The sequence below is a fragment of the Dryobates pubescens genome, chromosome 4 (genome assembly GCF_014839835.1).
Source record: "Dryobates pubescens isolate bDryPub1 chromosome 4, bDryPub1.pri, whole genome shotgun sequence".
Lineage (NCBI taxonomy): Eukaryota > Metazoa > Chordata > Aves > Piciformes > Picidae > Dryobates > Dryobates pubescens.
The window spans coordinates 9,892,825-9,913,925 of record NC_071615.1 but is presented as its reverse complement, the minus strand read 5'-3'; the positions used below and the strand labels follow the sequence as shown (position 1 = coordinate 9,913,925).

The following is a 21,101-nucleotide window of genomic DNA, read 5'->3' as shown; positions in this document are numbered from 1 at the left end:
GGTCATTGTGGGTTTGTAACCTGACCAGCTAAGTAATCCCCAAGCTGCTCTTCTCCTGGCTCATGTGTCAGAGGAGGACTCATTGTTCCGGCATGCGAGAGCTGATGCCTGGCGCTCCGCTTTCCTGTATCTGCTGATCCAGATGCAGAGCTCAGAGCTGCACAGGGGCTGGGGAAAAGCAGTGAGCAACAGGGTCTTCTATCACCATCTAGTATGTCATCCTTATTCAAAGGGCTCTGTTTGAGACCTGGCATCGGCACATACAGAGCATGTTGCATCTTTGCTGGTACCTCTTCAATCTGCTTTGCAAGACATCCTGGAGGATGTGACCTTGGAAGGCAGGTGGAATATCGAACCTGCATAATCAGAGCATCTCCGCATCAGTGGCAGCCTGTTGGGTACAGGGCAGTTAATAAATAATGAGGATGTCAAAGATAACAGCAGGAAAGTGGAAGCAGGGAACAGCTTTGCAGCCAGCTTCCTGACAGCCACCTGGAAACGTCCAATTACCAGGCACTTGCCTCGGACCAGCCCAGTTCCAGGAGCTTTTGTGGTGCCAGCACCGGGGCAGCCCGCAGCACCGAGGTCATAGCACATGGTCCCCAGGGTGGAGGGAGCAGGTGACTGATTTGCAGAGCCGAGCATGTCTTCTGGGGAGCAGATCCCCAGAGAGGGCAAAAGGCTCCTGGCTAGAGTGATGGAGAGAGAAAACAGCAGCCAGGAAGAGCAACGCTGGGAGATCCAGCATGAAGGGGTGTGCAAAGGGTGATAATGTCCTGCATGGAGCAGGGGAAGGAGACCCTGCAAGGGACAACTGGAGCAGCTAAGCGTGGGACTTGTTTCCTCGGGGCTTGCATGAGAGGGATCCATCAGTCCTGCCCCCGTGCCGAGGCAGCTGCTGGGGATCACGGTGCCTGCTCACGCTGGGCTTTGTGTCGAGGGCAGAATTCTCTTACGCCACGCCTCAAATAGCAGCATTCTGACTACTTCTGAGGTGTGACCGATCTTCTGACCGTCTTTTAAAACATCTGGTAAGAGGGGACTGCTTTCCAAACAGCAAAATGTGCACCAGAAAGGCTCTTGATTTGAATAATAAGTATTCCATCCTTGTTTGGTAAATATACCCAGTGTTAATGGTGCTTAATGGTGCCTGTAATTGGTGTCTAAAGTTATTTAAAAGTAAATTTACTAGAAAATAATTAGCAATTTTATAGTTCACTACTTCCTAATTTTGTTGATAAAAGTTTCTCAGTGGTTTTTATCAGATGCCACAATAGGACCATGCTGTGAAATGGCTTCTTTTTCCTTTCTTTTTTTTTTCCCCCCTCCAAACTAGCAGGAAATTGTGCACACAAAATAAGATGAACAAGTAAAATTTCCCCCTTAATTTCTTTGCCTGGCAGCTGGCCCTTGCTTGCCTTTTATTATCCACTGATTTATGCTCCAGCAGCAAATGAAACTTCCTGGGCATTGTTCAGGGATTTGTTCTTTGTGACCTTGGGAGGCGCACCCCTGGCTGTGAGGTCAGTGGGGAAAGCTGTCCCCCACTGCAGGGCCATGCCTGCTGTCCCTCATCACAGGGACATGGACACATCCTGCTGTCCCCCACTGCAGGACTGCAGTTGAGCCAGCTCCAGATCTGGGGGCCAGTAGATAGTCTCTCCCTAAAGAGGAAAGCAGGACTTCTGCTCTCCATGGGTCCCTGACCTGATCCCATGAAGGGGATCTCCGGGGATGCTGCCCAACAGGCTGCGAACTCCCCCACCTGGTCTAGGTGGTCCTGGTCCCGGTCCTGGTTCTGGTCCCTGTCTAGGTCTAGGCACATGTCCTGGCTGTGGGATGTGCCTTTCCTTGGCCCCTTTGGCACTGGTGGGGCCATGTCCTGCTTGGTGGCTGGACTGGCTGGGGGTGGGTCTTGGCGAGTGCCCACCACGGCTGGGCTGCTCACAGGGTGTTGGTGCTGCTGGGGGGTGTGCAGGAGAAATGGAGTCAAGAAATGCAGCTGCTACAACATTTTATTGTTTAGTGCTGTGGGTTCAAGTGTTCAGTTCAGGATTTTCATACTCAGGTACAGAGTGACACCGACAGACAGAGACAGGTTTGGGAGGAGGTGTGAGCACAGCAGTTTGGCTTCAGAAAAAACAAACCAACCCCTAACTCTCCATTTCCAGTCTCTGAACCATGAAGTACCAGCTTTTCCAGAACAATGAATCACCCAGTCTGTGTATAAAATTAAATATAATTTATGCTTTGCTAATTGAAATCAAATACAAAATTCAATTTCCTGTGTATTCTAATGCTGACATTTAAATAGGTTTGTTTAAAAAAAAAAAGGGGGGGTGTGGAAAAAAAGTGTTATTAACCTGACTCTCTCTCTCATCTGGCAGGCCACTGGCTGGCCAGCCAGGATACAACCCCTCTGCCAGCCCCTGCTCAAGCGTGGCAGTGGCAGGGCACAGCTCAGGAAAACAGAACAGGATACCACCACCACCCTGAGCCCCCTGTGCCCCCCGGCCCATGCTGGCTGGCACATCCTGCTCCCTGGTAGCACATTGGTGGCACCTGGAGGGGTCCCATTCTGCCCTGCTGGGGTGGTCACCGTCCGTGGGACAGTGGAGCAGGGCTTCCTCTCCCAGCCAGGTGCTCAGCAGCTCTTCCCAAGCTGGAGATGGCACCAGTATCAAAAATAAACCTCTGGAGATATGGCAGAAAGAGCAGGAGTGGGAGCAGAGGCAGTGGGGCGAGGCAGGAGCAAGCCCAGCACCACCAACTATGGGGTGGCTCCTCCTGGGGATGGGGCCCTGCTGTGGGAACCCCTCTCTGGATCCCTCCTCCATATCCTCTCTCCAGCTGCAGGACTGAACCCCAGGCATGACTGTACCTGGTCCCACTGCAAGAGGGCTGCTCTTGCCTGGCCCAGCACACACCATGGCTTCCCCAGAGAGGTGCTGCACTCAGTTGTAGTTCTCAAACACACAGGTTTGAATCTTCTGTCCCTTCAGCGAGGGGCATGATGAGGAAAGTGACAGTGGTTTGATGGCAGCTGGGGACCAGAGCTGCTTCCCAGGGAAGCCTTCCTGAGCTGCCCAGAGAGAAATGATGGGGCAGGGCTCAGACCAGACCAGGGCTGGGCTTGCAGGGAGACCTGCTGGGTAGGGAGGGAGGTCTCAAGGACTCTTCCAAGTTCAATGAGACCTTGATCAGAGAAAAGCTGCTCCTGGATAAACCATGGATGAAGGCTGACTGTCCCAGCTTTGGCTATGGAGGCAATGCCCAGTACCATGCTGATGGCTGTAACAGCTGTGGTCACACGCAGTGCTGCCCTGCCAGATTCTGGCCATGCCATGAGCCAGGATGACATTCCCCCATATCTGAGCCCCTCCAGCAGAGCCAGACCCACTGGTCCTGCCATCTCCCCCAGCAGGCTCCAATCATAGCCACCAATGCCAGTGGTGTCATGGCTGCAGCAGCCTGGAACAGGCAAAAATGTCTGAATATCCCTGTGGTGAGGGGCCTGGATGAGCCCCTTGTCCTCTGCCTGACTCCTTCAAGCAGCTTGCACCAAACTGTGGAACAGCAGCTCTCACTTAGGAGCTGAGCTGACATTTCAGTGAGACACTGTGACATAATTCCTATTACATACTTCCAATTTTCATGTCATAATTTGGGGGGGTTGTGAGTCTGTGAAACCTGTGTTGTGTCAGGAGCTGTATTTTAACCTAATCAGGCTAATAGGAACTAACAGGGCATGAGCAGGGACCTTGCAGTGCCCCTCCAGCATGGCCCAGAGTGAACATGTTCCAAATGGCTTCAGTTCTTTTCATCCAATCCAAGGCACCAGCACCACTTCATGGTGTAACGAACCACACCACAGGCCACGAAACCCAGAGCTGGCTCAGCTTGTTACCCAGCTCAGCACTGATTTCATTTGCTTAGCTGGATCAGCAGGCATTTCTTGCCCCTTTAATCAAAAGTGAGTCTCCCACAGCAATCTCACACCACAGCTCTACTGCCTTCCAACAGCCAGGGACCTGCCACCCAAAAGGGGATGAGGGACACAGCTGCACTCCCCTGGAGCCATCCTCACCACGCATTAAACCAAAGCAGGCAGCCAGTGATGTTTGAGTGCCATTAGAAGTCACCCAAGCAAAAGAAACACTGCAGCAGCAGCAGCAGCAGCTCCATGTTTTATTTCCCTCTCTTGCTGGTTTTCTCTGTGTGATGGCGATGAAAACAGCACAGCTGTGGCAAAGCACTGCTGGTCTGCTCTCCACTGCTTCCAGTGTGCAGCTCCTGGCACCTTGCTGGATGATCCAGTTGGGATATGGGTTTATTCTGCAGTATCTACCAGGATTTGCAAATGTGGTTGCCTTGGTCATTTCCCCTAGAAAGCACACATACTTGTGCAGAGCCATACTCACCCTCAGAATTAATTGCTGAGTTGCAATTCTGAAGCAGAGGTGAAGCTGCTCCCCCATTCTGCCAACCTGACTGTCAGCAGCAGGCAGCACAGATCTTGTTTTCAAGGTGCAAAGGAAAGGCAGTGCCAGGGACCCCAGGGGTCAGTCCTGCCCAGACCCTACACTGGGGCTGTCCCCACACCTCTGCCCTGTGGTGGGCCACCCAGTGCCCATCAGGAAGGCCTGGCTCCAAACCATGGAGCAGGGCATGGCACAGCCTAGCTGAGAGGAGCTACAGAGGCTCTGCACTGTGCCTCGGCAGCTTGGCCGTACAGTGAGGCCCCAGCGTGCTCCGAGCAGGTGCCTGGGGATGGTCCCAGGATGTGGGGGTCTGGGGGAGGCCCCGGTTCTGATCTCACTGAGCATGCCAGCAAAGCAGGAACACCTCTGTTCCAGTGGTGGGGATGCACCCATCAGCTGGAGGAGGATCAGGCCCTGGTGTTTTGTGGCACTTGGTAAATAGAAGTTTTAGTGCAACAAGTAGTTGAAATGTCTGGTGCAAATGAAGTTCCTGTACATAGTTCCTCTGCAGCATAACTGGCTTTATTCCTTCCACACACAAGTACCAGTGTGCATGTGAATGCATGTGTCCTGAATTCACCAGATCTGATGCTGCTGTTTGGGCAAAACTAAAAGCCAGGGCAGGAGAACTCAAACCTCTGGGTTTGTCCCAGTGCTGCTGGGTTTTGTGAGCCACGCTCCTGCTCAGCTGGATGTGGCAGGAGGTGCTGGTCCTGCCTGCCTGGCTGTGAGCGGCACACCAGCAGCAAAATGACGACACAAATGCCTCCTTCTCCTCCCAGCCATCCCCCCTACTCCTCAGCCCATGTGCAACCTGAGGTGACATGCCACTAAGGTTCCAGAGCTGGAATCTTGGAGCAGCTTGGGCTGCAACCCTGAGAGCGCAAGAGTCTTGCGCTTGCAAGGCTGAGCCTCAGCTCCGAGCGAATTTTGGGTCTGTAAGGACGGTTCTCATCTCAAAAGAAAAGACCTTTTGTTTTCCTGATCTTGTGGGTCTACTTATCACTTTCTTCCTGCTCCCACTGGAAATCCTGGCCTGTCATTTGGTAGAACATGACATTGAAGGGTTTGTAAAACTTCCGCAGTCTGTGGATGACATCTGGGTCTATTTTGGGGTGAGTTCGACCCTTGGACTTGCCCAAGCAGCGGGGAGCACTGCTGTCCTCTGGCTTCTTTAGACAGGGGAATCCCTTGGTTTTATTAAAATAAAAATGTTTCTCTGTCACAATCCTTTTGAGGCCTAAGAAGTCCTGAACTTTGGCCATCTCCCCTGCTGGGTCAGTGATGAGCCTCTCACCACTGACAAAAAGGATTTGGGAGAGGGGGAAGTACTGGAGCCAGTTCTCCAGGTGCAGGGCATAGATCCCGATGCGGATCGCGCTCCAGGAGGCATCAATCAGCCCCAGGGTTCGGTTCTTGAAGGCCAGCACCTCAAAGGTGGGGATCTCAGGCTTCTTGGAAAGCGTCTGGGTGTAGTCAGAGATGGCCCTGGTGACCGGGTTCCTCACCACCACGATCAGCTTTGTGTCCTTGGCCATGGAGTGAATGCGCTTGGGGGCCTCGTTGGTCACAAAGTAGCTGGGGGTCTTCTCCATGGTGATCTGGCCCTCCAGCGTCTTGGGCATCACATTCCTGCACAGAAGCAGAGGAGGGGTGGTTAGCAAGGGGCCAGGCACGGGCAGACACCTCGGCGTCCCTCCTGCCCCAAGCAGGCGCTGGCAGCACGTTCAGGAGGAGGACTGCTGCCACACCGCCCCAGCGACCAAAGCACTTCTGGCTTTATCTCTTCTCAGGCCAAGCGTTAAATGAGCCTTGGTAGCACACTGCACAACCCCTTCACCACGGGCACGTGTAGATGGGAGTTAATTGGCACTAAACCTGCACAATACCTGTCTGCTCAGCAGCCAGCTGCTGCCAGGGGCTCAATTAAGCCCATTCACTTCAGAGCCTTGTAGCAGAGTGGTGCAGTTAGGATTACACAAGACCTTTTTGTTATGATGACATGCTTTTAAATGTCTCAGCTAATAAAACTTAATACAGAATAAGATCCCTTGCTTCTAGTACAATAATTAAATTTATTTACTATCTTGTGTGTAAGAAAGAATGACTTTTCTTTTATCTCTAATTCACATGCTCTGTCAATAATTAATCGCTGCTGGGTTTTGAGCTTCCCGTGCAAGCACTTTTATTAGCCAAAAGGAATTCGCCTGCTGGATAAATTAGCATGGAGCAAGAGTTTCCTGGATAGCATATTACCATTTGCAAGGTGGAACTGCAGCCAGATAGCATTTATATCTAAAGAAACGAAGAGGTAAATGCTTGTCCCAGCTGCCCCCAGTTAAAGATTATCATAACAAGCCAGAAGGTGTTAAATGATGTCCCTGCAAGAGCACTACAGCCACTTTAACAGCTCCTCAGTAGCCGTCTGGAGGGCAGTGCCATCAGCCAGGTTCCCACCCACCTTCAGTTCTTACATGTGCCACGGCCATGCCCAGCCCCAGTCATGCCACTGTGCCCCCCTGTCCTGTAGGGCTTCACTCTGGGCGCCTCTGTGTCATCTGCAGCAGGGATGCTAAAAAGAATGGCAGGGGTTAGAAGGGACCAGGGTTCCAGTTTGTTCCTGTTGTTTCTTGTCTTGGGCACCACTAACAAGAGTCTGGCCCCATCTTCTTGCCCCCCCCAGCCTTTATCTCTTGATGAGCATTGAGAAGATCCCCTCTGGGTCTGCTCTTCTCCAGGCTCAACAGCCCCAGGGCACTCAGCTTTTCTTCCTCACAGAGATGCTCCAGGCCCCTCAGCATCTTTGCAGTTTTTGTTGGACTCCCTCCAGTAGCTCCCTGACTCTCTTGGACTGAAGAGCCCAGACCTGGACTGAGAACTCCAGCTGTGGCTTCCCTAGGGCAGAGTAGAGGAGGAGGAGAACCTCCTTCAACCCTGCTGGTCAGACTCCATGCAGCCCATGGACACCACTGGCCCTCTTGGCTGTGGCAGCACGTTGCTGGGTCATGGTTAACCTAGCTGCTTCCTAAATGTGTTTCCCCAATATTTTTATCTTAACCTTTTCAAACACCCCTGCCTAGGCACACCCACACAAAATGGAGTTTGTTTATCCTGTTGGCTATTTTGCCCCAAAGACAGAGTGCTTCAGGGTGCTGTGTTTGGGAAGGACTGACCAGGCGCCCTGCAGCAGACACAGAGGAGGACAATGCTCAGGGGCTTGCAGGTTCTTCCCTTCACATTGCAACTATTTTTAGTACAAACATATGGTGAGGAACAGGGAACAGTGTCAACAGGCTGCAAATGGTCCTGTGAGAGCACCTTGGCCATTGGCAACCGCAGTGCTGCTGACGTCAAAGCACCAAGCTCCAGGATGCAGCCATTCCAGGAGATGTGCAGCTGAGCCTGCAAATGCAGTGGCTGGCAGGGCCCAGCCAGCCTGGCCTGCAGAGCTGCCTCCTGTTTGTGGCTCCTAAATCACAGAATCAGAATCACAGAATGTTAGGGGTTGGAAGGGACTTCAAAAGATCATCCAGTCCAAGCCCCCTGCCAGAGCAGGATCACTGAGAGCAGGTGACACAGGAACACATCCAGGTGGGTTTCAAATGTCTCCTGAGAAGGAGACCCCACAACCTCTCTGGACAGCTTGTTCCAGTGTTTTGTCACCTTCACAGTGACAAAGTTTTTTCTTATGTTCATGTGGACGCTCCTCTCCTCCAGCCTGCACCCATTGCCCCTTGTCCTACCACTGAGCAGAGCTTGGAGTCCTCCCAAAACTGCCCTTCTCATATTTAGAAACATGAACGAGGCCACCTCTCAGTCTCCTCCAGCAAAACAGACCCAGCTCCCTCTGCCTTTCCTCATGCTCAACTGCTTCCCACAGTCTGGGTGCTTCTTGCTGGTGTAATCATTTCATTTAGATGCTGCCAGGTCTCCCTTCAAGGTGACAGTGAAGTGGGGTTTGGTGCAGCCACAGGGCTGCTCATGCCTCCAGCCTTTTTTGGATGAAGAGGTCAGAGGGTCCTTCGGCTCTCCATCTACCCCCCACCCCTTCCTGCAGTTTTCCTGTTGAGGAATCTCCAATTGAGTCCTGGCAATGAGGATTTTAGAGGAGTAGGGCTGCAGGCCTCCAACTCACACATTTCAGGTCCAGCACAGTGGTGGCCAGGCTGTGCTAGAAAGCTCATCCCTCCAGCATTGCGTCCCACTGGCATTGTGTCCCACCAGAGCTGCCTTCTCAATGTGGCAAGGTGTCTGCAGTCCTGCACACCCATCTTGTCCTGCTCTCATCCTTTCCATGGTGCCCACAAAACAGCAGTGTGGCTGTGTGAAATCTCCTCTGCAATTTTTCCTCTTTTAATATATTGCTTAACCAACTTGGAACTGCTAGAACTTCTGCATGGAAATTAGGTCTCAGCCTTGGTATGACAGTGGGAGGAAGGACTGAAGGGAAGGAGAGTTGGCAACTGCTGAGGGCTCAGCACTGCTCCATGCAGCTGCTCTCACAGCCCCAGCGCCAACTGCCAGCTTCTGAGGAGAGCGGCAATCCACCTCCAGTGAGGACTGGCACTGGAAAGCACTCTGGCTGTGGCTGCAGGAGGTTTCCATCCCTTTTGGGATGAGCACTGCCCCAACAGCCAAAATCCCTGCCCCCAGGAGCATCCAGGAGTGGCAGTTCCTGAGAAGCAGCAGCAGCCCAGCTGAGCAGTATCCAGCACCCGAGGCTGTGCAAGAACAGGCAGAGGAGTGAGGCAGAGAACTGACACCAGGGAATAAAGGCACTTCCAATCCAGTACCTCTGCCCAGGGCACTCCCACAACAGTTTTGTATTGAACCATTAATTACCAAAATCAATGTGTTACTCTTCTGTTCCTTGCTCCACAAAAGTTATTTTATCATCAGCTGCAGCTAGCATTGGTCTGCCCCTCCTGTGTAAAGGAGCCAGCTGCAGACCCCTTCTGCCCGGCTGCTGGCTGCCCGAGCTAACCCCAGAGCTCCCCCAGTCCCCAGCTGCCACCCCAGAGACACAAGTACAGCCTGCATGCTGGCTAAGCCATCTCCTGCCAGGCTGCCTGTCCTGAATGCTGGTCAGTAATGAGAGACCCCGAGAAAGGACCAAGGTGGTCCTGCTGTGAGATTACTCTGTCCATGCTCCTGTCCTGAGTCCCATCACTGAAGATTTAATCAAATACTGAAGTGGAAAGTTTGGTATGTTTCATATTCCAAGTCTCTGTAGTTGGAGATCTAGAGATGGTAACCAGTCCTTCCCATCTTGCTAAATCCTCTGCTCAAAGACATCAAACAGAAACAGGGTCCACAGACTTGTCTCTCTGCTCGGGCAGTGTTCCTCCTCCACTCTGCCTCTGCAGTCACTGCTGTTCTGCTCCATGAGGGGAGAATGCACCTCTCCACCTTCTCCCTTTATCCTAATCTTCATTTTACTCCACAGTAAAGCTTGAAAAGGACAGGCCAGCTTTGAGGCTCCCTTCTCCTGCTCTCCACAGGAATGCTGAAGGTCTCAGCTCATGACAGGCTCTCCCACAATATCCTTTCCAGGCCAGAAGCATGTCTGGTCTCCAGCTGACAATGGTGGTGAAGCTCTGGGGAGGCTGACCTGGGGCTGTTCTTACTGCTCCTGTGAGCCTGGATCAGTGCTTTGAGACAAGAGGGACAAATGGAACCACCAGGATGACAGCAAACCCACATTATGGGCATAACAGGGAACTACCCTGGTGTCCAGTCACCCTGAGACACATGCAGCAGTCCTGCACACTTGTTTGTGCTTCTAAGACAGGAGAAGCTGTTTTCCTGTGTAAGTGTCTGAGCAGAAGGAGGCACTAGGCAAGCAGAGTTGGCTTGTGTCTGCTCCTCTGAGTCAGACACCCTGGCAGCAAGCAGCAGGCTGTCAAATGTCAAAACGTGGCAATTATGAGATGCTAAAAGCTCTGCTGGACTATGAGCAATGGACTCTCAGACAACAGGGCTCATCTGTTCTGCCCCTAGGCATGACATAGACCTGCTCTGGCCCACCTGGACACATCTGCTCTACAGTGAAGCTCCAGGGAGTGGGGGACAAGGAGGCCCTGGGTACTCCCAGGTTGGGGAACACTGTACATGGCCACCTAGCACCTCAGCTGCTCCCTGGACTGGTCTAACCACAACCTCTGGCTTACTAAGGCTTGATAACACATCCAGACTCTCCCAGCTGACAACACTGTGCTGCAAACAAGTAACTGTGGAGGCTCAGACCCAAAGCTCAGAGAAACTGAGGGCTGGCTGGGTCCCTGCCCCTTGAACCAGTGTTCTGGCTGTGCATCTGGGTGTTACTGATGGGGTCTGTCTTGTGCTTGATCCTGCTTCCCCCCACCAGTATCTCCCCAGAGCTGGGATCTATCTGCAGCCCACAAGGCTGCATTTGCTCTGTGTTATGGATTATGTCTGTGATTCAAGGGGTTTTAGATGACAATGCTTTAAGAGAGGTGAAAATGGATCAGGAGTCAAAGTTCTGCTCCTCTCCTTCACTGTGCTGGCATCCCTGTCACTCCTGCTTCTGGCAGGGGCTGGTGACAGCCTGGAGCATGTCCACCTCTCCTTCCTGGCACTGCCATGCTCTGTGACAGCTCCTTCATGGATAGTTTGGTAAACAAGGATTTTGATCCCCTCTAGGGTCAGGGCAAGATTATTGCCTTGCCTTTGGTAATATATTTGCTTAGTTGCTACTTTAAACGATGATCTCAATAAGCTGCTGCTAACAACCCAAACCAAGCCCAAACCTCAAAGTCTTCTCTCTTTGATGGGGACACTCCAGACCATACACTGGAAGCAAGTTGTAGCAGCTGATGTTCAAGTTATAAAGCTAACACACCAGGGGTTTAGAAAAGAAGCAAGAACAAAGTGTTAATTACAGCAGCCCCTTCAGATGATGTTATCACAATAAAGAGGAGCCAAGATATTGCAGAGCTAATCATCTGAAAGGGTTGCCACATTTAAGGACTGTGTTTAATTTGGTGCACAATAAAGACAAATGGATAGCTGGGCTGGCACTGAAGAGAGACAGCAGGGAAGTGGTGATCAGCCTAAAAGGGGAGGAGAGGCAGATTCAGCTTTTGCTGTACAGTTTTGAGGATAATGCTGGGAGCTGCAGCCTGTCCTCGAGGCACCCCTGGCCCTGCAGAGCACTGGAACCCTGCAGCTCTGGTGTGCACAGGCAGAAATAATAGAGTCAAAGAAAGGTTTGGCTCGGATAGGACCTTAGAGCTCCTCTATTTCCAAGCCCCCTGCCACAGCCAGGGACACCTTCCATTAGACTGGGTTTTTCAAAGCCCCATCCAACCTGGATTTGAACAATTCCAGGCTTGGAGCCTCCACAATTTTCCTGGGGAACCTGTTCCAGTGCCTCACCACCCTCATGGAGAATAATTTCTTCCTCGTGTCTGATCTAAATCCAGCTTCTTCCAGTGTGAAGCCACTACCCCTTGTGCTGTCACTCTATGCCTTTGTCAGAAGTCCCTCTCTAGCTCTCCTGGAGCCCCTTCAAATGCTTTTTTCCAAACTGTGCCTTGCTTCAGAGTGACGTTCAAGGTGCTCCCTTGCCTGGGCAGGCACCTGGACCTCCTTGCTGAGCTCCCACTTCACAGAGGCAGCTGTGAAGGGGTCTGGTGCCTGTCAGCCCCAGGAACCAGCATGTCCTGTGCATCCTGTTGCAGGCAAGAGCTGTTGCCACCTGCACAGCAGAGAACACAGCTGGCTCCAGCTGCTAAGAGTCACAAAGCACAAACCCCAGGCAGCCAAGCCTCAGGAATGCTCCTCAGAGCAGGTAACCTTCACAGAGCTCCTGCTCTGTGTTCTGCCCTGATTGCATGTGCTGGCAGATGCCCTCAGCTCTGCCTGCTCAGGCAGGTTGCAACCCTGCAGCTCTCTCTCCTCTGGTGGCTGCTGCTGGGCCATCAGTGGTGCTGAGCCAGGGCTTTGCTCCTGGTGAGCACTGCACAGCCTCCTGGGCTCACTTTGGCTTTTCTTGTAGCATTTCTTTCCCTTTCAGTGGCAGATTGGTTAGTGAAGAGGCCTTGCCATGCTGCTGACCACACATGATGCACTTCTGCAGAGCAGCCCAGGAGGTGAAGTGTTGGAATGGGACATGCCTACTCATGGCTCTGCTACTGGTCTTCACTCCCCTCCTGCCTCCCCTCTGTCTCCATCACTACCCACCCAAAAAGAAGGGTGATGACAAGTCACTGGAAGGAGCTCCGCCACCATCCATCACCAGGGGCTCCTTTTGCTCAGCTATGAGGATGGGCTTCATGTCTTTGTGCCTGTTAGCAGCACCATCTCTGTGCTATGCAATGCCAAAATCAAACTTCTATTGCCACTGCTGAGCCTGGAGCCAGGAATAACCAGATATGTACCACTGGGTGCTTGCTTGGCTTCTGGTCTGTCCGTCCTTCCCTATTTACTCCACAGCACTGTGTCCTCGAGGCTGAGGGGTGCTCTGCCTGCCCCCAAGAACTGCTCCAGCTCCCACAGTTCCCCAGTTGGACAGGGGCCCACTGATGTCGTGTCTTCAGTTTCCTGCTCTGTGCCTGGGAAGGGCCCCTGGGCGCTGCGCCACGATGGGCAGGACAGCTGGCTCCCGGTCCCCTCTGCTTTGTGGCAAAGGCCAGCTCTAAGCCCTCATTGGGAAAATGTGCTGTGGTAATTGTCCTTAACTGCTGACTTCAGACAAGCTCTTTATTTTCAAAGGATACATTTATAAATTGGTGAATTTGCATGTTGCCAAAATCCCCTTGTGCTTTATTTAAATCCAGATTATCTTGTTTATTCCTTCACTCACAGCTGTCATTTATCTCTGTGTAGGCAGCTTGCGCACGATGTTGCAGGTTGCCTGCAATCCCTCTCAAAAGGACTCTTTGTTAACTGCATTTTCATGTTTTCAACAAGAGGGGGAAAAAAAAAAAGTCCACAGCAACTCCCAAGCCTTGGAGAACCACCGAGAAGGACAGGGATTTGCTCAGCTGCCATGGGAAAAAGGCAGCGGCCAGGTGCTGCGGCAGCGTCACCTGCCCATGGTGCTCATCTCTGCTGCTCCTCAGGGCGCAGCAAACATCTGCTTTTGTCTTCTGGAAAGACAAACATGAAGTAATTTTCCTTTTTATTATTAACACATTCCAGTATAATTGCTTGAGCTGTCAACTGTGACCTGCCAGTAATTCAGCAGGCGTGGGACTTTCAAGGGGAGAACAGCATCGCAACCCAAGCCTGCAACACGCATTAAAAGCAGAACCTCTTTGCTGTAAGCCCCCAAGTCAAATCTCTTGTTGAATTTGTTCAAACACAAATTTACAGCTGAATTTACATAGGTTTAATGTTTCATAATCTTTTTGGTCTGTGAATCTATATTCAAGACTGAGTGCATTAGCTTAGAAATATTGTGCTTAACGCTGAAAATAATTTTAATCTCTCCAAAGTCCAATCCTTTGCACATCACTAAACCCCAGAATCCAATCCCTTCTAATAAGAGACACAAAACTTGCATCTGTCGCTGCCTAATAGATTCATCCTGCTCTAATTCAAACAGCTTCCACATGTCTGCTCAAAAACATTAAATGCAAATTGTAAAGCACTCTCAGAAAAGCGGGTGCCAGATCAGAGTGGGGCTCAAGCAAAACAGATCTCCCCCAAGAGACTCACTGGAAGAGTTTAATGGTTTGGGAGCTGGTGGCTGTGGGAGAAGGGAGTGAACCACCCTTCTCTGACTTGAGCTCTGCTCTGGCAGAACTTAACACCCCAAATTAAGGGGTCCTGGGACTGCTGGTTTCCCTCTCCAGTACCAGCAGCTTTTGCTGGTTCCAGAGTTTGTAAAGCCATTTGTTGTCCAAGCAAAACATTCCCTTGAGGGGCAGTTGAGATTGCAAGGAATCTTCCTTGCTCTGTTCCAACAGGGCCCCGTGGAGCTTCTCCTTAGGCTCTCCCAGGCTGTGTAAGACTCATGAGCCTAGGACATGACACTCCGAGCAGGATCAGCCCTGTCTCCCACTGCAGTAGGGGAATGGGGAGCAGCTGGGGCTCAGTAGCATCTTGGTGTCCCCAAGCATACCCCCAATGCTTCAAGCTCACTCTGGGCCAGCCCAGCCCCAGCCCTCCGCAGCAGTGGCACAGGATGGAGAAGGGTCTGCGTTGCCATACCAACACAGGTGCCTGTTGAGTAACTGTGGGTGGAGCTGATCTGAGAGTGGCAGCATCCTGTTGCTATGGTAACCAAGATGCCACACTGGAAATTGTGTCCACAGCAAAGTTACCCCGCAGGAGGCCAGTGTGTGCAGCAGGGCACCAGCCTGAGCTGAGGCACAGGCTGCTGCGAAGTGCCAGTGGGCAGCTGCGCACTCACAGCTCCTGTCCAGGATGCCACTAGGCCTCATCTCATCCCAGGTGCCAGCCCCAGCATCTCCCTTCCACTGGGCATGGCTCCACTGCTCCCTCCTTCCCCATCCTGCTCTTCTACTTTCCTGGTAGAGGCCAGAGGATTCTGTGCCTATCCTTGTGGCAGATACTGAAGGACAGGGCTCTGCTCCAATGACATCAGGCTCACTGGGCACTGCCAGCACTGGATGGGCACACAGCCGAAGGAAGGATGTGAACATCACTGGAACCACTCTCCCAGATGCTGAGGAAAATGCCTTTGGAATTGAGTCTGTTCCTAATGTGATTTTTCATCTTCTCACTCAGCAATCGCGGTGAAAGGGATTCGGTGTCTCCACAAAATGCAAAATCTTTAACGGCTCATTGGCATCTGCTTAAGTTGGCCTGGATAAGAAGTGACTCCTGAGAGCCCACTATTGATTCTGTCAGGGATTCAGAGGTTTTATAGGCATCGCTCAGGATCTCTTTAGTACTTGTACCTTCTTAATGGCTCTCGTTGCCGACAGAACCCAAAACATCCCCCCGCGCGCCAGGAAGCAGCTGAATCGGTGCCAGGAAACGGAGCTGCGGGAGCAGGGCTGCTGCCCTTGGCCAGCCAGGCAAGCCCTGCCAGCCAGCCTGTCCATGGGTCCTCTGGGACCTTTTAGGAGGTGAGGAAGACACCAGGGCTAGGGAAAGAGGTGGGTGAACTTCACCCAGGAAGGCTCCTCTCCTCCTACCACTATGCCACAAAATCAGTGGGCAGCTGGCTGAGTAGCAGACAAAAATATAAATATGCTCTGATTTCACTGGGACCATCTGGCTCCTGCATGATAGGCAGGCAGGAACACGATAATCATGGAGCAGGGAACTAAGCTGATCCATTAAAGTCTTTTAGCAGAAGCAACTATAGAACCTGTATTAATCCAGCAATGCTTTGTGAACAGACATCACAAGGTTAGATCCATTCAGCTGCAATTAAAAATAACCCTGGCTGTTCAGGCTGGCTTGGATAGCTCTTACAGCACGGTGTTCCCCAAAGACTCTCATCTATATAGATTGTTGATGCTCACACAATGCAATCTGAAATTATGATCTTAATGCTAAATCTTGCTTTCTTCTGTTCTTTCCTCAAGTGGATCTCCTCTGGGATGTGGCTGTCGCCTTGTGCCAAAATCCCTCACCTATCTGCCTGCACAGCTCACACACAGATTGGACAGGCTCAGATTAAGAGTGCTGATGTCGTTTCTCTGCCTTCCTAATGGGAGGGGGGGGGTGTGCCCATGACTGCCACCTTCTCCACCAGCAGCCATGAAGAGTGCCCAGGGTGTGCTGACTCCTGAGCTGCTCCCCCGGGTGGAGAAGCCTGTTCAGTGTGACATCGTTTTACCAGGGATAAGTCTGGCCTGATCTCTCCAGTTTTAGTGCAAGATTTATGGTTGGTCAGCACTCAGCCATGAAGCAGGTTATGAGCAAGGCTGGAAAGGCACATTTCTAACCCCTCTGCAGGCAGAGTTGTTTTGACTAAGCCTGGCTGCGGAAGCGCTGCAAGCCGTTCACTGGGAACCTCACGGTGTTGTCTACCAGCTTTAATCACTGCATTAATCACAGCTAAGGCAAAGCAGCTCTAGTCTGAGTGTCGTGCTTCTTGCACGTGTGCTGGAGCAGGAACATGCTGACAGAGGCAGTGGCGAGTCCTAGTCCTTCACCTGGCAATGTGCCACCAAGGCAGTCTGCTCCAAGTCCAGCTTTCCCTTCAACATACAGGTACAAGTCTCTTCAGTGCTTGCAATTCATGTTCCACTGTCACAGGAGGAAGGGAGAAGACCTGGATGTCCCTCACTGGGAGTAAATCCTGAGAAGGGGCTGAGAAAACAAGCAGCCAACCCAGAGGAGCACATCTACCCTCTGGATTTTGAGAGCTTCACTTAAGGGAGGTCTCATCTTGCAGAAGGGGTTCAGACAATTCGGGGAGCAAACAGAAGCCACTTAATGAGCAAATAAACACACACTACTGCTTGGGGTGTTCCAATATCCATGTCTCAGTCACAGGTGAAAAAGCAGATTATGAAAACGTGGTGGCACAGAGCTGTACCTCACAAGAAGCCCCTTTTTCATCTTGTGGAATTTCCTTCTCTCAGGTGAAAATCCCCACCAATGACAGGGAATAAGTGCAAGCAGCACTGCTGCATCGTGCTAAAAGCTTTTCAGGGGAAAGCAGTAAATGTAAATATAAATACATTCCACTCTGCAGAAGTATTTTGGGTGTTATCCTAACCTAGTGCCAGAGTAATAGGCAAGCTATCAACAGCTGAGAAAAAGTAAAAAAAGGCTGGGAATTGTTACAGAGGGACAACAGAGGAGCAATATCTGCAGAACAGGTTGAATAACAGAAGTAATTTTACACGTCCTGGTGTTGAGCTCTGGCACTGCCAGTGGCCAGGGAAAGGAGAGGAGTCACCCCCTGGCACAACCTCCCATAAAGGCTGGCACAACTACTCCTGGCTGGGCAGATGAGCAGCAAGGAACAGAGCCCTTCTGCCTCCTCAGACCTGGGCAGTTATGAGCATAGGCCCCTGGCAGGAGGTGACAGGCTCTCAAAGACAATGGATGCTGACGTAACAAAGCCCCAAGGTTCTCAGTCTCTCCACCTAGACACTGGGTGGCCAGAGCTCCCCAACTGCATCAAAACACAACTGTCCAAAACACAACACCCCATTTTCAGTCTGCAGCAGGGCAGTTTTTGCACCCAGCCCCCAGCACTTCCCTCTCCATTATCACTGCCCCAGCCCCCTTAGCAGCCTCTTCCGGGCAGCTCCTGCTCTTCCTAGCCCCTGTGACAGTGGCAATCTCCATCTCCAGAGCACCATCAAAGCATTAAAAGGTGACACTACACTGCCCTGATCCCAGTCAGATGAGCCCCATGGTGGCCAAACACCCTTAAAGCAACCACCAAGGACTGCACCAGTCTGAGATCCCTCCACTCCCACCCAGGAGCTGCTCCTGCCCTGGGAACAGCCAGGCTGCTGCCGAGGGCATAGCTATTTATTATTTGCTTCTGTCGATTATTTTGGGGTTTAAGCTCATTTATTATGTATGCAAAAATGGTAATACACTGGCATCTGAATGTCTTTTAGGCATACAATATCCTTATTATTCAAAGTGCTTTTTCCTCCATAATTGAATGGTTTACCTTATTATTACTTTATGTTAATGACCCAGCATTTCCATTTTTCTATAGGATGCTTAATTGTAAGCAAAGTGCAATCAGAGTCAGAGCTGCTGTTTGTGACTGACAGCTCCAGAATAGCAGCCAGTGTGGCAGGGGCAGCACCAAAATAACCACCGGCAGGGAGAGGGCTGCCATGGAAAGCGCCTGGGAAGCTGCTCCGGGCTGGGACAGAGCCCTGTCCCCTCCTCATACAGTGACAGCTTGGGCATTAACACAGACAGAGTGCTATTTATATCAGTTTGTACATTTAATCAGTTTTTTTTGCAGTTTTCAGCGAGATGTGAACTATATCCCTGTCCGAGGCATTTGGTTCAAATCAGCTGAGACAGAGAATAATCAAGATTTATGATTCTCATTCTGACTCGGATCACACAGCCGCCGCAATTGGCACAGCCGAGCTTCCTTACCAAACCCCAGTGACATCCCTTCCCAGTGACATCCCCTCACTCTCCCCACAGAAGTGATTTAATGTCTGTCTCGGGAGCTGTCAAAACGCTGCTGCAGCTCCAAGTAACAGCAGCTCCAGGCATGCCCCTGCTCCCACCGCACACAGCCATGCCCTGCCCTCCCCTCCTGGCAATGGCACCGCATGGGCACCGCCACGGAGGCAAGGGCTGTTGGGCACCAATCAATAAAACAGCACTCTGCAAATAAAAGGGATTTCATCTCCTTCTGCCTCTCAGTACAGCTGAGGGCAGCCAGAAGGAGCAGCCTGTGGGGTCTGACCTTCCTCCTCCAGAGCATCCTCACAGTGGGGGACAACACCATAGATTCTGCACATGCCAATGTCCACCAGTGACACCTGCCCGCCTGCTTGGAGACAGAGCCAGCACTGGTCTGCAGCAGGGAAGGACCACGGGAATGGCCCAGGAGGCAGCTTGCAGCAGTAGGAAGGGCTGTCAGTACCTCCAGCAGACAGCTCTATTTGCAGGGCTCAGCATGGGGCCAGGAGCCAGAGATCTGTGCTCCCTGTGCTCTCTGAGACCTCAGCTGTGAAGGAAACGTTTAGGTCAAAATTAAATGATCCAAAGGCAGCTCCATTTCAAAAGAGCCAGTGAAAGGAGGGTGGCAGTGGAGAGGCCATTTTCAGGCTATTCTGAAGGCAGCTGTGGTGTGCTGCTGGAGTTGTCTTTTGGGATGCTCCAGCAGGCTTTGCCATAGACATCTGCTCCTGTCAGTACTAGGTAGATGTAAGCCCAAGCCAGGCAGCTCAGCAATGGCTGTAGAGGAGGCTTTTGGCACACCAGGTAATTTTGTGCCCAGGAGAGACCCCACAGGATAAAGCCACAGTACCCAGCAGACCTGGACAAGATCCCTTCTCAGGCAGCACAGCACAAACATCTCAGCCCATAAACTCCATCTCCTGTGCAGTGGAAACAGAGTGATGGGGCCTGGCAATATTGGTGGAATCATCCCATGAACATCCCAGTGATGGCAGCTCTGTCCTGGTGCAGCAGGTACTGGGCAGGGAAAGGGAACACAGGCTCATCTCCCTTAGGCACAGCCTCAAAAGGAGGGCAGAGCAAGAAGTCAGCCAAGGAGGGAAAATAAACCCAATTTACTTGCAATACTGGTGTCCACTGGTGGCTTTGGCAGTGCAGGTGTCGCTTAGTGTTGTGTTTTCTTCAGGGCTTGTTTAGCCATCTTCTCTCTGTAGCCATACACACTGCGTGTGTGTGTACACAGAGGTGCAGGTGCCTGTTAGTGTTTTACTTTCTTAGGGGTTTGTTGAGCCAACTCTTCCCCATACACAAACACAGCTTAAATCTAGCCAGGACTCTGAAATTCACACATCAGTGTAACATTCAAGCAAGTGGGAAAAAAAAGCAGCCTGATACCCTGCAGTCAATAGAGTCAACAATCCCTGGTTTGGATAAACAGAATTACCAGCACTGAAGAGCCCTGGGCAGCACTGCACACTCTGATTAGTGTAAATGCTAAACACAAACCAATTAACACTCTCTAAGTCTGCTTATCTCATGTCACTTAGTGCTAAAATAAAGCCCAACACTAAATACACATATTGATTTAGCCATTAAATCTAGCAGCACCCAAAATAGCTCATTATATTACTGAGAAACAAATGAAGTCACCTCAATTTTCAGAACCTGCTGTATTATGAACAATGCCTTAATTGCTCCATCCAGCACCAAGGAGCTCCTACAGATGCTGAGAACAGACTGATACTGCTTAGCCTAAAAATGAAACCCAGCAGGACCATGGGCCAAGGTGACAAAAGGGTATCCTGGGCCACCACAGGTAGCTTCACTGAGGAAACAGCCTGCTGCTGTGCCATCAGCTCACAGAGCCAGGATACAGCCATCACCACTGCTAAGAACACCACTGCTCTGCTGGTACCAGACACAAGCCACGGCCATCAGCTGCTCTAAAGAGAAGAAGACTTACCACATGGTCCTGGCAAGCCCCACTGACAGCTGCTGCCTCTTCCTGGAGTGCAACCAGCACCCACAAAATGCCATTCTTGGTCCCTGAAGAACCAAAGCTGCTGGTGGCTTGATGTGGGGTTTCTATGCCTGGTAATTCAGATGCCATTGGAAACTGGTGTGTGGGAAGTTAACGACGGGAAGAGCCCGTCTGGAGAGCTCTGCCCTGAGAGCACCCGGAGAAGGCGGGGATGGGAGGGGTGGATGGTTAGCGGGCAGTGCCTGATGTTTACACTCCTAATTACAAGAGCTAATTCTCAGGTTTGGCCAGGTGTCCCTTCTGCAGACAAGGTTAATGGGATGTGAGAGGCCACAGCTGCTGCCGCACCGAGCGAGGAGGCCAGGCAAGGGACAGCGGCATTAGTCAGCCGGGAGCCAGGCAGAAATGGTTATCTCAAGCTGTTTGGAGGCACGGATTAAAAATAAATCTCCCTAAGTTTAATATTCTGCCAGTCAGCCCCTTTTTGTAGGTGGAATCTATTAAAAAATTATCTTTCTGCTAAAACGCTAAAGTATTTTTGACATTTAACAGCTTGCTTCAAGCAAAAAAGT

General features: G+C 51.4%; 1 protein-coding gene across 1 annotated transcript in view; it reads right to left on the bottom strand.

The window, feature by feature from the left end:
* Positions 1 to 2,355: 2,355 nt before the first annotated feature.
* The window catches only part of HS3ST4 (heparan sulfate-glucosamine 3-sulfotransferase 4), a 60,205-nt gene continuing 41,459 nt past the window's right edge, over positions 2,356 to 21,101 (bottom strand). Inside the window, exon 2 of the mRNA XM_054180468.1 lies at positions 2,356 to 6,113. Coding sequence (XP_054036443.1) covers positions 5,477 to 6,113 — 637 coding nt within the window. The 3' untranslated portion in view covers positions 2,356 to 5,476. The remainder of the gene's footprint in view (positions 6,114 to 21,101) is intronic.